General features: G+C 36.3%; 1 protein-coding gene across 2 annotated transcripts in view; it reads left to right on the plus strand.

The window, feature by feature from the left end:
- The window catches only part of HTT (huntingtin), an 80,541-nt gene that overhangs the window by 45,051 nt on the left and 16,463 nt on the right, over positions 1-19,027 (plus strand). For both annotated transcript variants that reach the window (XM_014895278.2, XM_014895279.2), the window contains 16 exons: positions 365-487; positions 1,051-1,289; positions 2,619-2,761; positions 5,497-5,704; positions 7,208-7,349; positions 8,586-8,765; positions 10,187-10,363; positions 11,257-11,333; positions 12,581-12,719; positions 14,274-14,396; positions 15,262-15,475; positions 15,679-15,824; positions 16,279-16,456; positions 16,742-16,834; positions 17,262-17,449; positions 18,081-18,207. In XM_014895278.2, coding sequence (XP_014750764.2) covers positions 365-487; positions 1,051-1,289; positions 2,619-2,761; positions 5,497-5,704; positions 7,208-7,349; positions 8,586-8,765; positions 10,187-10,363; positions 11,257-11,333; positions 12,581-12,719; positions 14,274-14,396; positions 15,262-15,475; positions 15,679-15,824; positions 16,279-16,456; positions 16,742-16,834; positions 17,262-17,449; positions 18,081-18,207 — 2,497 coding nt within the window. The remainder of the gene's footprint in view (positions 1-364; positions 488-1,050; positions 1,290-2,618; positions 2,762-5,496; positions 5,705-7,207; positions 7,350-8,585; positions 8,766-10,186; positions 10,364-11,256; positions 11,334-12,580; positions 12,720-14,273; positions 14,397-15,261; positions 15,476-15,678; positions 15,825-16,278; positions 16,457-16,741; positions 16,835-17,261; positions 17,450-18,080; positions 18,208-19,027) is intronic.

A 19,027-nucleotide genomic window follows, 5' to 3' on the forward strand; every position in this document is an offset into this window, starting at 1 on the left:
TATAAATAAACCTGGTAGGATGTGCAGGGAGGAGAAAAGTCTCTAAATTTTATCACAAGTCAAGTCTTCTGGTCTCATTCTCTGAATAAGGCCTGTTTCTCCAAATGAAATATATGTGGTATGCACATTGGATTTTATATGACAGATTTTTGTCCATGTTCTCAAAACTCGTGCCTAGGAAGGCCTACAATGAAACTTAAATTTATCTTTCATAACTTTTGGTTGCTCTGAATTTTGTACTGTAAAGAACAGCTTTATTACACTCGGGTTGTTATAGAAATGTTTAAAACATGGAGTGTTTATTTTGTGTTGAAATTACCTTTAGCGGACAGTTAGAAATTAGTTTTGTATTATTCTTTTACAGATGCATATAGACTCTCATGATGCTTTGGGAGTATTGAACACTTTGTTTGAAATTTTGGCTCCTTCATCCCTTCGCCCTGTGGATATGCTTTTAAGGAGCATGTTTGTTACTCCTAAAACAATGGTAAGCTACTGTTTTCAAAGAAGAGAGAATCTGGTATCTTTCATGCAAAACAAAAGAGAATATGTTTCTCTTTAATAATTTGCTAAGTGATGTTAAGTTACCAGGAGCAGAATTTGGGAACAAATTGGCTAGAACTAATGTGATTTACCAACTGGGAGCACTTGATACAGGAGTATTCTGCTTATGACTTACTTTCTTTCATTTTGTGTATTGAGGATCAGGAATGTAAAGGAAGGTACTGTTACAATAAAATAGAATCCAATTTAATAGGTAAATTATTTAATTATTTTATTATTTAATTAGGTAAATTATTTTTCTTATACAAGTATTAGTACTGCTTTTGTAGCTGAGAAGTTGTTTACCAGTGAATATGAGCTTGACAGTTACCACGGGAATAGCATTTTGTAAGATGTGAACTTAAAATTTATTTCTGGTTTGCTCCATTCTCAAAAGGGTCTGATTTTTTACAAGGTAATGAAAATGCTAATTTTTGAATGCCTTTCTGTGTTCAGTCATTTAACTTCAAAAGTATTCAATCTTCTGTATTTCTGTGTTTGTGTTAGGCATCAGTGAGCACTGTCCAGCTGTGGATTTCTGGAATTTTAGCTATCCTTAGAGTTTTGATTTCACAGTCAACAGAAGATATCGTTCTATCCCGTATACAAGAGCTTTCCTTCTCGCCATATTTGATTTCATGTCAAGCAATCAACAGACTGAGATGTGGAGAAAACAATGTGTCCACACCAGAGGATCACACTGAGGTCAAACAGGTGAAATACCCACCTGAAGAGACATTTTCCAGGTATACTGTCTTTTGAATAACTTGGGGAAAGGTAAAGAGTTCTGAGAAATCACAAATCTGTTGGGCAATATTTAAGACGTGTAAAACTTTTGTCTGAATGGAATCAAGTCTGTTAATAAGTTGATATGGGACAAGTGTGTGTGGAGGAAGGAATATTGAGATGGACAGAGATGGAGTGGTTGAGCAGATTTTAGCAGGACTTTAAATTGTTCTGGTACCTCTTCTCAAACCAAGTGATGGACCTAAAGAGTCGTTAAAATGGGTGAATCCTGGACTTAATAAAATCAGGTCCAGAAGCTTCACTGCTTTCCTTCCTTTCTGTGTGGGGACTGAATGATGAAACATCCCTTTTCAAGTGGAAGCCCAGGTTCTGTATTAGAAACTTGGCAGCAGTGGGATTCAAATCTATTGAGTTAGTCCTGCTCTTTTTTTTCTTTTTTTTTAAGACTCAGCTTTGTCTAGTTGGCTTCCCATGTTGATGTCCTTGGACAGTGTCAAACTTCAGGCAAAAGAAGTGTGGAGAGATGGCAGCAGTATTATGTTGACATAATGTTTGTCATTAAAGCATTATGTTTTAATGTGGTGGGAGGCATTTGAAATAGCTGTTTGTTTAAGAAAATAATAACATTTTACTTAAATAGGGAACTTCAGGTAGGAATAAAATGGTGTTTCACGTCATTCAGCTGACTCTGAGGGTGGTGGGTGGAGGGAAGAGGGTCTTCTGGACACCCATATTCTGACCTTATGTCCAACACCAGTGATGTAACTAATGGAGTAATGGTTATGGCCAGGAGCAAGGATAGCTTTCCTCAAATGCCCTCTTTTGATGCTTCTTCTGACACCACATATTGTCCCAGCTGGAGGTTTGATAAAGAACCTGTGTAGTAGAGTGTGGATAGATCAGGTGAATTACTGTCACTTGCTGAATTTACCCCCGCTCAGCTGAGCTGTGGTAACTGTCACAGATTGTTTTTAGTTTGATTTAGCTCAATTGCTTTTAGCAAATCACTGTAAAGACACCACAGCATTCTGAATATTTGCTTTGTGAGTGAGTTGGGCCAGCATATGAATGCTACTGTGACTGTAGCTGATGAGAGATAATATAGATTTAATATGTAATTATTGAAGTGCTTGTGATCATATAACATCCTATTTGTTTTAGGGTAACCTGTTCTGTAGCATTTAGTATGTTATTTAGGATGAATGGACAATAAACTATTTTTCAAACTGAAATTTCATAGGCTAACCTCATCTTTCAGAAAAAGATTGATAGTGTTCCTATTGATTATATTTGATTATATTGATTATATTGATTATGTTTCTTTCAAGGTTTTTACTACAACTGGTTGGCATTCTACTGGAAGATATTGTTACCAAGCAATTAAAAGTGGACATGAATGAGCAGCAGCATACTTTCTACTGCCAGGAGCTGGGCACACTGCTTATGTGCTTAATACATATCTTCAAATCAGGTAATACTTGAAATGTTGCCCATGTCATAGCATGCAGTGGTATGGTGGTTTTTAAGTTCCAAGACAACTCATCAATGCTTTGAACTACTGAGAAGGAATATGTAAGTGCTGAAGATGTTATATCTTACTCCATGTAGAGAACTTACCAAACTTGGTACTACGCATGCAGGGCATATTTTGCACATTTCTTCTGTTTTTGTGGAACAAAATGTAAGTAGTGGCTCTTCATCTCTCCTTTTAAATGTCTAAGTTTTTTCAGTCCAAAAATTGCAAAGCATTCCCAATTTGTGGCTGTATTTCTCATGTTGTTTCTCAGTTTGGAGATTGGTTGTTATGTCTAGCTTAAAATACTGAATCACAGACCACTAGCTCAGACTAGGAAGGTTCCTGGGTTTTGCCATAATTAATAAAAATATAAAACAAACAAGCAAAAAACGTCCAAGAAACCAAACAAAAAACTAACCAACCAAAAGCAGGAAACCACCCCAGAAAACCAGGAAAGGTAGCACTTTTCCAGCTAGGTGTTCTCAAGTTCCTTTATTCAGGTTCGGAAATTTTTCCTTAGGTTTTCTTCTGCTGGATAGCCAATATCTACCCCTTTGGTAATTCCTTAGTCCATAGCTTGATTCCTTAGTCTTATTTTTACCTTGCCTTTCTTTTGTTATTTCTTTGCTATGACTGCCCTTTTTGCCTTCTGATTTTCAGCTTGAAGCTGGAATGCAACCTTGGTTTACTCTTAGTTGTTTGCAATTTAAAAGGTCTTGGCACAAGTCCCTGGTTCTTCATAGGCTTCCTTGCAGACATGGGACAAGGAACTCTGTGTTCTGTTACCTTGGTCTGTAAACTGGGAGTCCTCCAAACTGGGGTTCTTGGTGCAAAGACTCCAGGAATGTGTGTGAGAAGCACAAAAATAATCTTTGTTTTAGGTATGCTTTAGGGCCTAGAACTCTGGACATACAGAGTGACAGTTCTGTTCCCATGTGTCTTGTACAGTAATACTTTTAATATGTTTTTTTTTAATAATAGTATCTATTTTAATTATATATTAATTTATGTTTAGGAGAAATATTGGAGTCGAATAGTTTACACCAGGTGTTTTGGCATAAAGTGGTTAAATGGTGTCAAGCCAGGAGCAATGAAATCAGAAAATGAAGCTGATGATTGAAATTGGGGCAGTGGGTTCTTCCACAGTGGGAGCTGGGGATAATTGAAAGGAAAGTTCAACTAGTTCTGCTGCTGTGACTGGCTTCCAGGCTGCACTGGGAGTCTTGCCAGGAATTATGTAGAAATTTTCATGCAAAATTAAATTCAAATATTAAAATATTCATGCAGAGGATTGAAATATGTGGATTAGATGATCTCTAGAAATTAATTTAATATAAAACTACCAATAACTTCAGGTATATTATTACCACTAGTTACCTGTATGGTGTAACAGAGTAAAAGTTCTTCAGACCCTGGGCTATATTTTCATGTCATAATGTATTTATTTAGGTTGATGATTAACTAACTGCCTGAATTTGTAGTACTTTTCTTTTGTTCAGCTCTAACCTCCATAATTATTTTCTCTTTAAGTTATGTTCTCCTAACTATGGGTGTAGCTTACAGCAATTTGTGTCTGGAAACATAGGGTGTATTCTGTCATTTCTAACCACTGTTCTACTTGGATGTTTTGTCTTTTCATTGCAGTTTTTTCAAAATATGAGCTTTGCTGACTCCTGTGTTTCCAACTGTAGGAAGCTACTAGATTATAAGTGAACATTCTCAATGTGTTCCTTTGAAGTTAGAAATAAAAGGCATGGACAAAGTAAAAAGATGAGCATGCAATGGCTTTTATGACTGTAGGAAGTCACTAGATGGTGTTGTTTCTGCAAATGCAGGAAGCTGGAATAGGGCTTGCACTGCTTTGCTAATAAGTGGAACCAGAGATTTGAGACTCAGCTATTTTTCCCATTCTTTGCTATTTACATTGTGTATTTGTCAGTCCTGGGGGCAGCTTAAATTGGTCCACATGGCTGTGGAATTTACAGCTCCATTCTTCTGTAAGTCTGGCAAGGAAAGCAAGTAACACTGCAGATTTCCTTCATTATTCTGATTAGCTCTTGGTTTCTAACTGACTCTGAAAAAACTTTTTTCCCCCGACCTTATCTTCTCATAGAAACTCAAAAAGGCCTATACCTTTAGATGACGTTCCTTATTTTCTCACCAGTTTCTAATTCACTTCTTTCCCAACCTTTGTTTTGGCATACAAACATAGAACTGGCAAATCAGAAAGCAAAACTCTGCTTTTTTGCTGAGTGTTCAGTTTTCAGAGCAGTGGCAGAAATACCTAATTTTTGCACTTTAGAAATCAGATGAAAGAGAATAAATTTAGTTTCAACTAACTGTGTTTGGAAAGTAGTTACCTCAGGTTCTTAAGTAGAACATATGTGTTTTAATTTATAAACGGAAAAACTAACACTGGTCCACAGGTGACAGTTTTAAGTTTAATGAAGGTTTTCATGTATCAGATTAATGAGAATTGTCATTAAACCTATCTAAACATTATTTATTGAGTCTGAGAGCTGGTAATTTCTGGTTTACACACTGCCCTTGGACAAACTTCATCACTTGCCTTAAATTTGTACAACTGCTGGTAGTTTACCTTTCTTGCAGGAATTCTACTCTGAATAATTTTAAAACTTTAGAATTCAGACTAGAGCTTTGTTACTCTAACATGGTTTTATTGCTTTCAGGGATGTTTAGAAGAATCACAGCTGCAGCCACCAGACTTTTTACAGGAGATGGATCTGATGGTAGTTTCTATACACTTGAAAGTCTGAGTGACCTTGTTCAGTCCATGATTCCCACTCATCCTTCTTTAGTTCTCCTCTGGTGTCACATCTTGCTTCTTGTCAATTATACCAACTACAACTGGTGGTCAGAAGTCCATCAAACCCCAAAGTAAGTTTTGGTTTTGTTCCCCAGCAGTGTGTTTCATATAGTTATATTTTCTAAAATCATATTAAAACAATCCAGCTGCTTTCTGTCAAGCCTGTCAGCCCACTGAATGGTGCTGCTTGGATTATGAAATGTAATTCTGTGTTTACTTTATGTGCACATATTGTCTGTTCTGATATTGGACTTCCAAACCAAGGAAATGTGTCCTGAAATCAAGTTGCTCCTCAGAAGAGCTGCCAGGTAATCTCCCCACTTCTCAGGCAAGAAAACTTCATCTGTGTACTACTTTTTATTAAAACTATGGAAATAACAGTAGCAAAATAATCAGCATTTCACGTTTATGTGGAGACCTCATATTTCACTTTCTAGGAAATAACCAGCCAGGGGAAATGATGGACACTGTTGTGTTTGTGACAATACAATCTGATCATATAACAGTAACTGTAGCTACAGGATTATCTGTTCTCAGTGGGTCTCTTGCTAAATGTTGTCAAAACATGGTATTAGCACCATGATGGTTCATTAGCATTGAGCACTGTAATAACCTCACTTAACCCTAGTTGTCTGAAATTTGGAGATTGGTTCTAAAATTAGTATTCTCTTGGTCTGAAGTTAGTTTATCCCACCTATCAGGCACTGGAATGATTTGTACTCAGTGGATAAGGAAGGGACCTCCTGTGAGGGTGGGTATTGCTCTGTAAAGGGAGGTGAACAAATGACTTGAGAGATGTTTTTAGTGCTTGTGCAGTGAGTGTTGGGCAATCTCTTCTTGCTCTACAGCTGAAGCGCATCAGTACTTTCACAAATGTGAGATTCTTGCTTCAGTTCAACCTTATGTATCGAAAATATATTATTCTAATTTGTGGAAATATGGAATTACCAGGATTATGAGCAAAGCAGGGCAGCTACTTGGGCATTGGAAAAGGCTGTCTAGGGAAGGGTGGAATCACCATCCTTAGAAGTGTTGAAAAGATGTGTGGATGTGGCACTTCAGCATATGGCTTAGGGGTGAGCCATGATGTGATGCTAAGTTAAGGGTTGGATTTGATGATCTTACAGGCAACTTTGATGATTCTACAAACTTAAATAGTAGTCTTTTTTTTTTTAAATTTACCAGTATTGCCTCTTTTCTGGGTTGGGCATCACTTCTAATCTGACACCAGACTAAGTGCTCAAGAGCATTTGGGCACTTAGTTTAGTTTGTTTTGATTTGAGAAGAAAATACAGTAATAGGTTCTATTATCCTACAGAGATGCAACAGTCCATGTTTTTCTTTTAAATAACTCATATAGTTCTTTAGACTGTCTGAAGAAGTAATAAACAATAGTGCAATTGCTGAAAAATAAAGATCTGATGGAAAGCAAAGTGTCTGTTTCAAGGAAGTGTAATGTTTGAATGAAGTTTACAGGTAAAGACAAGTCATGTGAGGACATGGGTAGGATACTCCAAGCACTTTGCATGTTCATGTTTCAGTAGCCATAACAGCATATAATGTACTTTTTGCAGGCGACACAGCCTTTCTACTACTAAATTGCTTAGCCCTCATATATCTGGAGACAGTGATGAATCCGACCTGGAATCTAAGCGTGGCATGTGCAATCGTGAGATAGTGAGAAGAGGAGCACTCATTCTCTTTTGTGACTATGTTGTGAGTTTTGAATTATGGCTTTATTAACTACAGTTTTGAGTTATTTTGTGATGCTGACAGTCATTTATTACTGATCTGTGTTAACTGAAAAGTGAAGTGTGTTAAGTGAGAAATGAAGATCTGTGAAACTAGTAATTTTATTTTCAGATAGTGCTTCTGTAAGCTTAGATATGACCTCATTTGGCATTGCTTTCTGTTCTGAACAGAGAGTTCTCTTGGCTTGTAAAGTTTACCTGGTAGGCAATAGAATTACCTTCTGGGTATCACATTCCTTATTTGGGAGGTGCTTAGAGCACACTAACTAGTTCCAGACTTCCCAACATCAGTAGCAGTGCACAGTGTCCAGGAGACAATAAATTTCCATTTCTACACTGTAAGAAAAGAGGTTTTACATGAACATTTAGACTTCCATGTTGGTTCTCCAGTGAGAACAATTTGTGTGGCTTTGTCCCTTTGCTGCCTCAGTATTAGAGTTTTAGTTCACTGGGAACTTTTGAAGTGAATCTTCAGTAGTAGGAGGTATTGCACTTGGCTTTGCAGCTCAGATCAATTTTGAGGTAAGGAAACTACATTCCTTCGAGGTTCAACTCAACAGAAAGCTATGTTTAGGAAGCACTACAGGTACTAATGGACAGTCACTAGAGTCAGTTGTCCAAGGTAAAATCCTCCAAAACTTCTTTACTGAGGTACTGTGCAAGCTCTCAGCATTGCCTGGTTAACTCTACTGATATTTTTGCATTGCATTCTACTGCTTGTTGACATACACAAGCCTTTAGAGCTTTGACATTATTTATTGACAGATCTCTTTGGATTTGCTTTCCAGAAATTCTCCATTTTGTGTTAAAGGGCATGAGTAATAAGAAATATTGAAGAAGCCTAAATTTTACATTTTATAAGACAGCTCTGTGTGCATGTTTATTTCAAACACCATTCATTAAAAGCAGCATCTTTGAATCAACCTTCTCAATTTACTTGTTTCTAGCCTGGTTTTTAGTGTTTCTAGAAAAATGAGTTGCACGTTCATGGTAAATACATTGATTTGCAACTGGAGCAAAACATTTGGAAAATTTATCATGTAAAAATAATGATGGTGATATTAAGAACATAGACACTCTATGCCATTGTTTCAAAATAGTTATCAGAATTATATATGAGAAGCTGCATGTTGTGCTGTGTTTAGTAATTAAAATCTTAACATTGGTGTTACTGCAATCAGATATTTTTTTCTCCCTTTAGTGTCAAAACCTACATGATTCAGAACACCTGACCTGGCTTATTGTGAATCACGTTCAAGACTTGATTAATCTGTCCCATGAGCCTCCAGTACAAGATTTTATCAGTGCTGTTCACAGGAATTCAGCAGCCAGTGGTCTCTTCATCCAGGCCATTCAGTCACGGTGTGAGAATCTTGCAGCTGTAAGTTTAACTTTTTGACTTTTTGTGAAGAATAAAGTCACTTCATGTCAGCGTAAGTTTAACTGATAAGTATGCAAAGTTTGACATTTCTGGGTCATTTATCAACTTCTAATTTTATTTTTAAAGTCACTTAAAAATGCAAGCAGCAAACCTTACATTAGCAATTTCAGTATTAGATGTGTTCCAGTCCATCAAATCTATGAATTTGAGTGGAGATGTTTAAGCTGCTTTTCTTCCTTCATAGATATTATCCCACATAATCAATATCTGATGGGTAAATTAAAGCTGTAACCTTCAACTTTGATTTCAGTGCCTTAGTAGTATAAATAGCAAGCTAACTACAGAGGCAGGGGTAGGAACCAGTCCATCTTCATAGGCCCTGGCAATATGAAAATGATTTGTGAGCTGATGCCTTCCCCATTGATTCGTTTTGAAAGTTGTAGCCACTTGGTATGGGGAAAATTACTGAGAAATTCAGGGTATTATTTCTGTTGATTATTTTAGTTTTCAAATTAAAAAGAGGGGATGATGTTTTATAGGGATGTAAGGTTGTATGCATGGGAAATGTCATTTGCTGGACTTTCTCTAGAGATAATTGTGATTAATATGATAATAATCTAGAGATAATTGTGCCACATGCACCCTGAGTAGCTTCAGTGCTGTTTCCTATCTCTTTCCATTGTCTCTGTGCAAATCTAGGGCAGCTTTAAAGTTACATAATACTAGTCTTGGCTTCAGTAGCTGAGAATCAACAGAATGAACTAAACTGAATATGTTTTAATGGAAGATGTATCACTGTGTGAAATGCATGGTGGTTATCAGGAAAGACAGTAAAATGAAAATAGCTGATATTAACAGGCTGCTCTAAACCAAGATTGGTTTCATGAGTCAAGCTAATTTGTCTTTGTGTTTCTCCCTTTGGAATATTAGTGTTGAATTGGTGTTCATATTAAAAAAAAATACAAGAAATTTTTAAAAATTATTTGATTCGGAGTTGCTATTGCAGTTTCTTAACATATGCTCAGAAAATACCCAAGGGTTGTCTGGGTTTCTGTACTGTCATTTGTCTTCACTATGCACATGTTCCTGCCTTCTTCCAGAAAGAGTTAAAGCTTCTCACTGCAAAGTTTTTTGCAATTTCACTTAAATCTGTAGCTTTATTTTCCCCTAAAAGTTTTACTCCCTATATTTTGCTTACTTTTTGAAGAGTAAGCTTTTACAGTTACACATCAAACAATTGAGTGCTCATATTAATTAAATAACCCAGTAACTCATTCACACAAAGATGGTTATATTGATCAGGTAGTTGTCTGCTATAATTTTTCTTGAGTGTCTTTCCCTTTAGCTTAAAGATCTTTGAACTCCAAATAGATTGTAATTCTTTTGTCTGTTTCTCTGTTTTGTGCTGTTTTAACATCTAGCCCACAACCCTGAAGAAGACCTTGCAGTGCTTGGAGGGCATCCACCTGAGCCAGTCTGGGGCTGTGCTGACCCTGTACGTGGACAAGCTGCTGTGCACTCCCTTCCGAGTGCTGGCTCGCATGGTGGACACCCTGGCCTGCCGCCGCGTGGAAATGCTGCTGGCAGCAACCCTGCAGGTACAGACAAATCCGTGCCTGGGAAGCACTTTGGGTAGTACCTGTGTTATCAAGAGCAATGATTTAAAGTACATCAGAATATGATTAAGTGATTTCATTTAACACATTTTTTAATTTATGTCTTGGTTTGAAAGACCAGGTGTATGCTAAGGAAGGCAGGAGCCTCTCTTGAAATGGAAAATGTAAACTCCCTCTATCCAAATTATTATAATTTTGAAATTAAGGGTCTCTCAGGCAAAGGTATGGGAATAGGAGTAACAGTTCTTTACTAGAAAAAAAATTAAAAGTACAGTAATACAAAAGGAAAGACACAACCAAAACACTGCCAGAAGCAGAATACAGCCTGACACCCTGTCAGTCAGGCTGTTGGTAGCAGTCCCATTAAATGGTGGCTGCAGTCCTGGAGTGACAGATGTGGTTCAGTTGGAGCAGTGCTCCTGTAGAGGGATGCAGTTTTCCTCTGAATGTCCATTGATGATGCACAAAGGTCTGGTTTTCCTCTGGAATCCAGTGGGAAGAGGCTTCTCTGATGTTCCAACTCTCAGATTTTATCTAGGTAGGAAATGCTTGGCTCCTCCCCCTGGGTGGAGCATCTCCCAATGGGATGATGTAATTTTATCAGTCATGCAGTGAGACTCAATGGCCCATTAACACAAGATATCTCTCTGGAGGAAGGATGGGTTGTGGAAAAATTAAAGAACACTGCCTTACCTGGTTTTAACAGATGGTGATAGAATACATACTTTTGGTCACATCATCCTGTATTGCAACCCAAGACAATTTAGAATATAGATATTTGAATGTTTACTTTGACTTTATCTACCTGTAACTTTGTATTTTGGGGGATTTTACATATATCTGTCTCGTAAAATTCTTGTTACTCTTCCATACAGAATAGCATTGCTCAGTTACCAGTTGAAGAACTGGATAGAATTCAGGAGTACCTTCAAAACAGTGGATTAGCAGCAAGGTAAATAATACCAATAATACCATTAAAATGTCAGACTAAGTAATGTTCCAATACAAATCATGTTTACTCTGTTTTCCAACATTTTGACTTTTTTCCTGGAGATCAGGTAGTGGGGTTTTTTTGGGGGTAAACTGGGAGTAAAGCCTCTCATAAGATGCTGGCATGTTCTGGTCCAAGGGCCAGTTGTGTTGGCTGTGTTGAATTGAAGTAAGAACTACTTAAGAACTGAAGCAAGCTCTATAGGCTTGCCTCAAATTCTCTTTCCTGCATCCCGCTCAGTATTTAACTTTTGAGAGATAGCAACTGCAAATTAATTTCTTGACAAGATCTATTTTACTAAAGCCAACTTTATTTTCCTCAAACTTACAAAATATTGTCAATTCAATCTAAGTGGGTTAGGGGGTTTTTTAGTTTGTTGTTTTTTGGTTTTTTTTTTCTCACAGACAACTGTGTTAAAAGTTTTAACTGCTTAGTCTCTTGGCTGTTTAAACTGCTGGTATAAAAAGGAGCAAATTACTGACTTTTGAAAAACATCTATTTGATGTTGGAAAGATCCTTATTCACTTCTCTTGTCATTGCTGTTTGAGCTTAATATTTGTTCACTGAAATAAATAGGGGAAACAACCTAAAATGTGAGACTGCAGTAGATCAGTAGTAGTGTGCCTACATAGGTAATGTTCTATTTAATTAAAAAAAAAAATAAAAAAAACCACCTTTGTATAAGTTCTTGATAGCAGTAGTGGAAATTAAAAAAAACCCAAACAAACAAAAAACCTTAACCAAAAAAGGAAAAAAAAAGTCTCTGACACTGACATAAATCTAGAAACTGGAGTTTTTTTAGTATAGTGAGGGATCATTTTTTATAGAAGTATCATTTAGTGGATTTTTTATTATCATCTGTTAAAATGTATTTTTTTGCAGTCTAAATAATCTGCACACTAACTTCGATTCTTCTTACTTATTAAATATTTGCTGGAAAAAGAAAGCTGTATTTTAAGCTTAAGTATATCACAGTTTTTAACACTAAATTAAACTTAAATCTTTATTTATTAATGGTGCTGAGTTAATTAATTTTGCCCTCTGATACCTGAAGAAAGTTTGCATCATGTGACTGCATGTATCTAACAAAAAAATGAAGACCCTATTGCATTTTTGTTCTGGGATTAGGATTGAGTCACTGCATGTCTTTCTATTTTTAAATTATTTATAAAACTAAGCCCTCTGCTGATGTGTCCTTCTGTTTTCAGACACCAAAGACTCTACTCGCTCTTGGATAGATTTCGTCTTATGGTAGCACCAGACACAACCAGTCCTTCACCTCTGGTTACCTCACACCCACTAGATGGAGAAGACCAACCAGCTCTGGAGAATGTAGTTCTAGACAAAGTAAGATTATGTTTAGAAAGAGTCACTAGAATGCCTTGGCTATAAACAAGCTTTATTCCTTGCAAAATATTTAACTGCAGCTTATTTTTACTATGCAGTTAACACTCTCAGGATTGTCATATTCTATCTCAAATATAGATCAGTGATTACTTTCATGTGTGTTGGCTAACTGTTGAACTTAGGATGGATAATTTGCACAAACATAGATGTTTGTTATATTGACAGTGCTGTGAAAAATTTACCAAGTTTGGCTTCTTGCTCAGCTTTAATGGAAAGATTTATATACAGTTCAGTAGAGACAGATAAATAATCTTGTTTTCTTGATGTGTTTTACTACAGTTATTAGTTTTATTCATTTGCTGAAAGTTGTTGGCTGTCTCTTGGAAATTAAACATTGCTTGTTCAGTTTTTCCTTCTCAGCTTTAAATTACTTTTAGAGAACAGTCAAGAATACTGAACTATTTCTGCCTTTTGTAAACTTGGATGTGTTTATTTCCAAGTGAAGTGGAAGGCTAAGAGCTAGTCTTGAGGCCTTCTGTGTCTTCTTTTTTTCTACTTTGTTCTGTGGTACAAATAATTTCTCCTTTTCATCCCTCCATGTTCTACAGTGATACACAGTAATAGGAAACATATGTAACTGAGATGGCAAAAATTATTTGATTAGCTGATAGTTTGGATGAGTCTGAGCAGTCATTTGCTTAAGGGAGACATTGAGACCTACTTGGACAGCAGGAGAAAATGCTCTGCCCAGAAACCATTTACCCATAGCTTTGTCTTCAAATTACCCCAAAAATCTCCTTTGTCTGTTGCTGCAAATTCTAAACAAAAGTAGTTTTTGTATGCTTCTCCCACAACTTCTGCATATTTCACAGAATCATAGAATATTTTACATTGGAAGGGACTCATAAGGATCAATGAGTCCAACTTTCTGCTTCTTGCAGGGCTACCTGAAAATAAATCCTATGACTAATAGCATTGTCCAGATGCTTCTTGAACTCTTGACAGGTTTAGTTGTGTTCTAATTAATTAATGTCAACAAATTTGTTTGAGTCTTTGAATACTTAAATATATATACAATGTAGTCTATTTATGTAATTTTTTTATTATTTTATATTAAATTTTATTTGTTTGTTTGTTTGAAGAGTTTTCTTCCTTGGTTATAGTATTGGTTTTTCTGCTATTACTGTTACATTTGTGTGACTACTGAGTATTCCATACTTTTTTTCTAGATAGTCTGCTCAGCTTTAGGATCCTAATGCAAGTACCTGCACTATATATTAAGATTTATTTTTCCTCATTTCTCGTCCAGACTTTATGGAAATAATCAACTTGTCACTGAACATCCATTGATCCAATTTAAGATGTTCCATTTCCATTCACCAGTTGTTTGTTTTGCTTTGCTTTTTAATTTGAGGGGGTTTTTTTAATAGTAATGTAGCCTAGAGATGTCTTAGACATTCAGTGCTAATGAGCAGTTGTCCCTCTGCCCCCCCATATACTGTATTGTTTTCTGAAAACAAGTATGTAATAAATGTCCTTTTTTGATCATTAAAGGACTGGTACGTGTCTCTAGTGCGGTCACAGTGTTACATCAAGTCTGACGCAGCACTGCTGGAAGGAGCAGAGCTGGTAAATAGAATTCCTCAGCCTGACCTGAACTCCTTCATGACCAGCAAGGTAACTTCTTTGTCAGAGGAACAGGATGGAATTAGTTCAAGTGTTCCTATTGGTAGTATTCATAGATTATATTCTGAAGTGTCTACATTCTTAAATGTAAACACTTCAAATTTGTATAATACTGATACTGATGATCTATACTGATAATACTAATTCACTTAATTTTGGAAACTAAAATAGTAGATACTTATGTGAAACAATGGGATATATGTGTCTAGCAGTGTTGCTAATAGTAGCTTACTAGAAGTACAGGTTGGGTAGACAGAGTGGAAACAAAGGTTTATTTATGTATTGCAATCAGAATAATCCAATTTTATACCATGTTACATAATTTTGTTTTGCTGTACAGTCTCTTCCAAAGCCAGCTGTAACCTCTTCAATATCTGTGCTGGATGGCTTACAGTAAGCCAGTAACAGGCCATAGATAGTAAATCTGGCATAAAGGACAACTTGTAGCTAAGAATGTCTTTTGTTCAAATTCTCACCATGATATTTGCTGCTGGTATGCAGAAATAATAGTGAGGAAGCTGTTGCTAAAAATATATTTCACTTGTTTGTTTGAAAACTTATTACTTGAATATTCCTGGTATGCATGTCATCCTTAAGCTTTATTCACATATTATCCTGAAAATTTGGAAAAAACATACTGATTTTTCTTTCCGGTATGGTACTGGTTGGAATTTAAATTTGGAGCCAATGTGGGCTAAACCATATTGTTACACCTCAGCAGAGCAGAGGTGCTAATAATAAGTTAGTTAATCAATAAACTGCAAATTTACCACCACATTAGTATGTTAGAATAATACCACCAGATACTTAGTTTCACTTTAAAAGCAATTTATTTTTATTTCCTATTTGATTTCAGGAATTCAACCTAAGCTTGTTAGCACCTTGTTTAAGCCTTGGCATGAATGAGATCTCAAGGGAGCAGAAGAGCAGCCTCTTTGAAACAGCTCGGAGGGTAACTCTGGATCATGTGTCTTCTGCTGTACAAAACCTTCCAGCCAACCACCAGGTTTTTCAGCCACTATTGCCAACTGAGCCATCAGCCTACTGGAAAAAACTAAGCGATATCTTTGGTAATAGAAATAATGGTCTTTTAAAGTTTATTCTCTCCTCTGCAAAGATACTTTACAGATGTCTTGTGAATACATGAACTTACTATTAAAAAAAAAAAAATCAAGATACCTGGCATAAAAGTGCTTATGAAATAGTTCTGAAAAACATTTATTGAACGGAAAAAAATTCAAACTGCTAGATTTCATCCAGTCTTATTTTATAGGAGATGAGGTGATGTATCAGTCTATGATGACACTTTGTCGTGCACTGGCTCAGTATTTGTTGTTACTCTCAAAACTACCAGCTGGTCTTCGTGTTCCTCCTGACAAAGAGGATGATATCCTGAAATTCGTAGTGATGTCAGTAGAGGTAAGAAACTGCACCATAATTAACGATGTGATGAAATGTTGGGAGAGGGAACAGCTCTCTTCAACTGGTCACCACTGAGTAATTTTTAATTGGGGCAATTCTTTCGTCTTAACTGCAGTAGTTTCTTCAGCTTTTTTTGTGTTTGACCTGTGCTAGTAAATCAGATTTTGGTTGTGGGACAAGGACAGCTTTATACAAGGAGAGGTCGATTGATTGATGGAATGATGCTGGCATTTGGGAGAACAGGTCCTGCACTGATTTTTGGGACACTTAAGTAACAGTATATCAATGTCGTAATTCTCTTGTACTTAACATAAATAGCATTCTCTCAGGAAAAAATACATTACTATATGCTACTAAAATTTTATATTTTGTTGAGTTAAAAAAAAGTTGGTTAGAAGTTTGTTCTGTTGTGAGAATTTGCTATTAATGGAAACCTTCTCTTTTCGTACAGGCACTATCATGGCATTTGGTGCATGACCAGACTCCATTAAGTGTAGATCTTCAAGCTGGTCTGGACTGTTGCTGTCTGACACTACAGCAGCCTAGTCTCTGGAATTTGCTGTCTTCTGCAGCTCATGTGACATATGCTTGCTCCTTAATTAACTGCATTAGATTTATCATAGAAGCAGGTGAGTGCAGTTTAATAAGCTAGTAGAAAAATGTGATTAACGGATTGCCAGTCAGCATTGATCAAGTGCTGTGTGTATGGAATATTTCCTTTGGGTCCTTATTAATTATTTGTTTGACAACTTTATTTTTACTACTTTAATTTTCTGTTTAAAATTTAGTGTTTACTTTGAACTTGGCAAATGCCTTGGATATGTCAAACATTTGACTACTATGTGGTGTTGATTAAAAACTGAAATATGAAATAGGTAATAGCTGTATCATTCAAATGTTTTTCTCCAATTCAGTTGCTGTGGAACCTGGTAATCAACTTCTGAGTCCTGAAAGAAAGAATACATCAAAACCTTTAAGTGAGGGGGAAATTGATTCAAATGTACAAAGTAAGTAAAACAGTGACTTTTGCTTCTGCCTTATACTTTCATTGAAGAAATATTTTTAGGTACTCTTTCCATTTCTATTATATTTAACAATGAAAGTTCATCTGAGACCTTCTTTGTATTTGGTAAATGTCTATTAAATATAGGTTGCCATATTTTTGACAGGCATAGTTGTTTTTTCTTGAAAGTTATACATTAATGCACATTTTTGTTTTGGGGGATTCTGTTAGCTGTGCAGCATGCTACAGACTGACCTTTTTAAAGTGTGGGATTTTAAAATTCTAAAACTTCTTAGTATGTGTCCTTATTGTGGTTTTGTCCTTTTTAATTAACGTACTCTTTTGTTAAGAATTTTTGTATTTCTGTGTTTTTAAATGATTTGTCTTTTGAGTAGATTTATAAAACTGAATTTCTTTCTCTCCCAACAAAGAAACAAAACACATTATTGCAGCATGTGAAATGATAGCTGAGATGGTGGAATGCCTACAGACTGTCTTGTCACTGGGGCACCAAAGAAACGGCAGCATCCCTGCATTTCTCACTCCTGTCCTCAAGAACATCATCATCAGTTTAGCAAGGCTGCCTCTAGTGAACAGCTACACCAGAGTACCTCCTTTGGTATGTTTATTATGCTTTGCTTTCAGGACTTTAAAAGTTATTGAAACACTTTGAAAACCAAAGACGGTGCTGCATCTTAAGTTCTGCAACAGTAGGACTTCAACCTTAAGCTGGTTTGATCAATCAGTTTTTCTTTTTGAACACTGACTAACAACATGTGCAAGGCCATTTCTCTGTTTCTCAGTGCTCTGTTTTTGTGTCAAAATGTAAGAATTTTTTTGTTGAAACTTTTTTTGCCCCCTCTCTTATGTATCAGTGTGCTTTTTCAGGCATCAATAGTATGTGAACTGTCTTCCTTGACTTCTGTTTCAGTATCATTTCTGCACAATCTCTAAGCTGAAATATGTGACAGGAACTTCTGTATCTAAACCTGGACCATAAAACTGGATAATTAATTAATTAATAATTAATTTACCATGAGAAGTATGATGGAAAAGCCCTAAAATAAGAAATATGGTGTACATTATATATAAGTTTTGTTAGCTGTTCCATCTTCCTTTGAGTATTTTTCTATTTGGAGAACTGCTTTTATTTACTGATATCTTGTTGCCTTTGAATGGTGCCTGTATATTTAGAGCTGTAATATAAATACTATATCTAGTTTGGATAATTAAACTTTCATGTTTTTTAGGTCTGGAAATTGGGCTGGTCACCAAAGCCTTTAGGTGACTTTGGCACAGTTTTTCCTGAAATCCCTGTAGAATTTCTGCAAGAAAAGGAAATCTTTAAGGAGTTCATCTATCGCATTAATACACTTGGTATGTAGAAAATTAAGTGAATAAACTTGGCTCTTACTGGACATTTACCTGTGTTTTGAAATTACTGAATAACTCTATCTAAAACTGTTTGCTTACTTTTGTTGCTTGTGTGGAAGACAGATAATATTTCAAAGTGGGGTAGTAATTGTGCTGCAGTAATTCTTACACATTTTGTTCAATGAAGAGAATAAATTATAGAAATAAAGCCAAAAGTTATTCCAATTCAGGGAGATTTCAGTGTACTCTTGCAGAATGACCACTTGTTTTCTGGAGCATACACTTGACAGCACGTTTGAGAATATTTTGCTTCCCCCCCACTTTTTTCTGTTAATGCATAGTATAAAGTCCTGTGGTAAGATAAGCAACGTGCCTTCAGGTCAGGCATCAGATGTTTGAGCTGGACTAGAACATCTTGAAAGAATCCTTCCAACCCAAACCATTCTGTGAGTGTTAGCAGTGTTTCCAGTTCTCTCAGCCTTGTTGGAGCTGAAGCAGAGAAGCTGCAGTGTTGTTCTCTGCCATTCCCACCCACACCTAGTAGATGACAGAATAAGCTGAATTGTAAGGAACCCACAAGGATCACTGAGTCTCAGCTCCAGGCCCTGCACAGCACCATCCCCAAGAGTCACACCATGGGCCTGAGAGCATTGGCCAAACACTTATTAAAATCTGTCAGGCTTGGTGCTGTGACCACTTCCCTGGGGAGCCTGTTCCACTATAAAAAACGCCAGAATGAATAGGAAGTGGTATGAAACTAAATCTGTGGAAACAATGTACCTTTTTTTACTGCTGTTCTTTGTTATTGAGACATAAATGGCTC

This window comes from Sturnus vulgaris, chromosome 4 (genome assembly GCF_052056855.1).
Source record: "Sturnus vulgaris isolate bStuVul1 chromosome 4, bStuVul1.hap1, whole genome shotgun sequence".
Lineage (NCBI taxonomy): Eukaryota > Metazoa > Chordata > Aves > Passeriformes > Sturnidae > Sturnus > Sturnus vulgaris.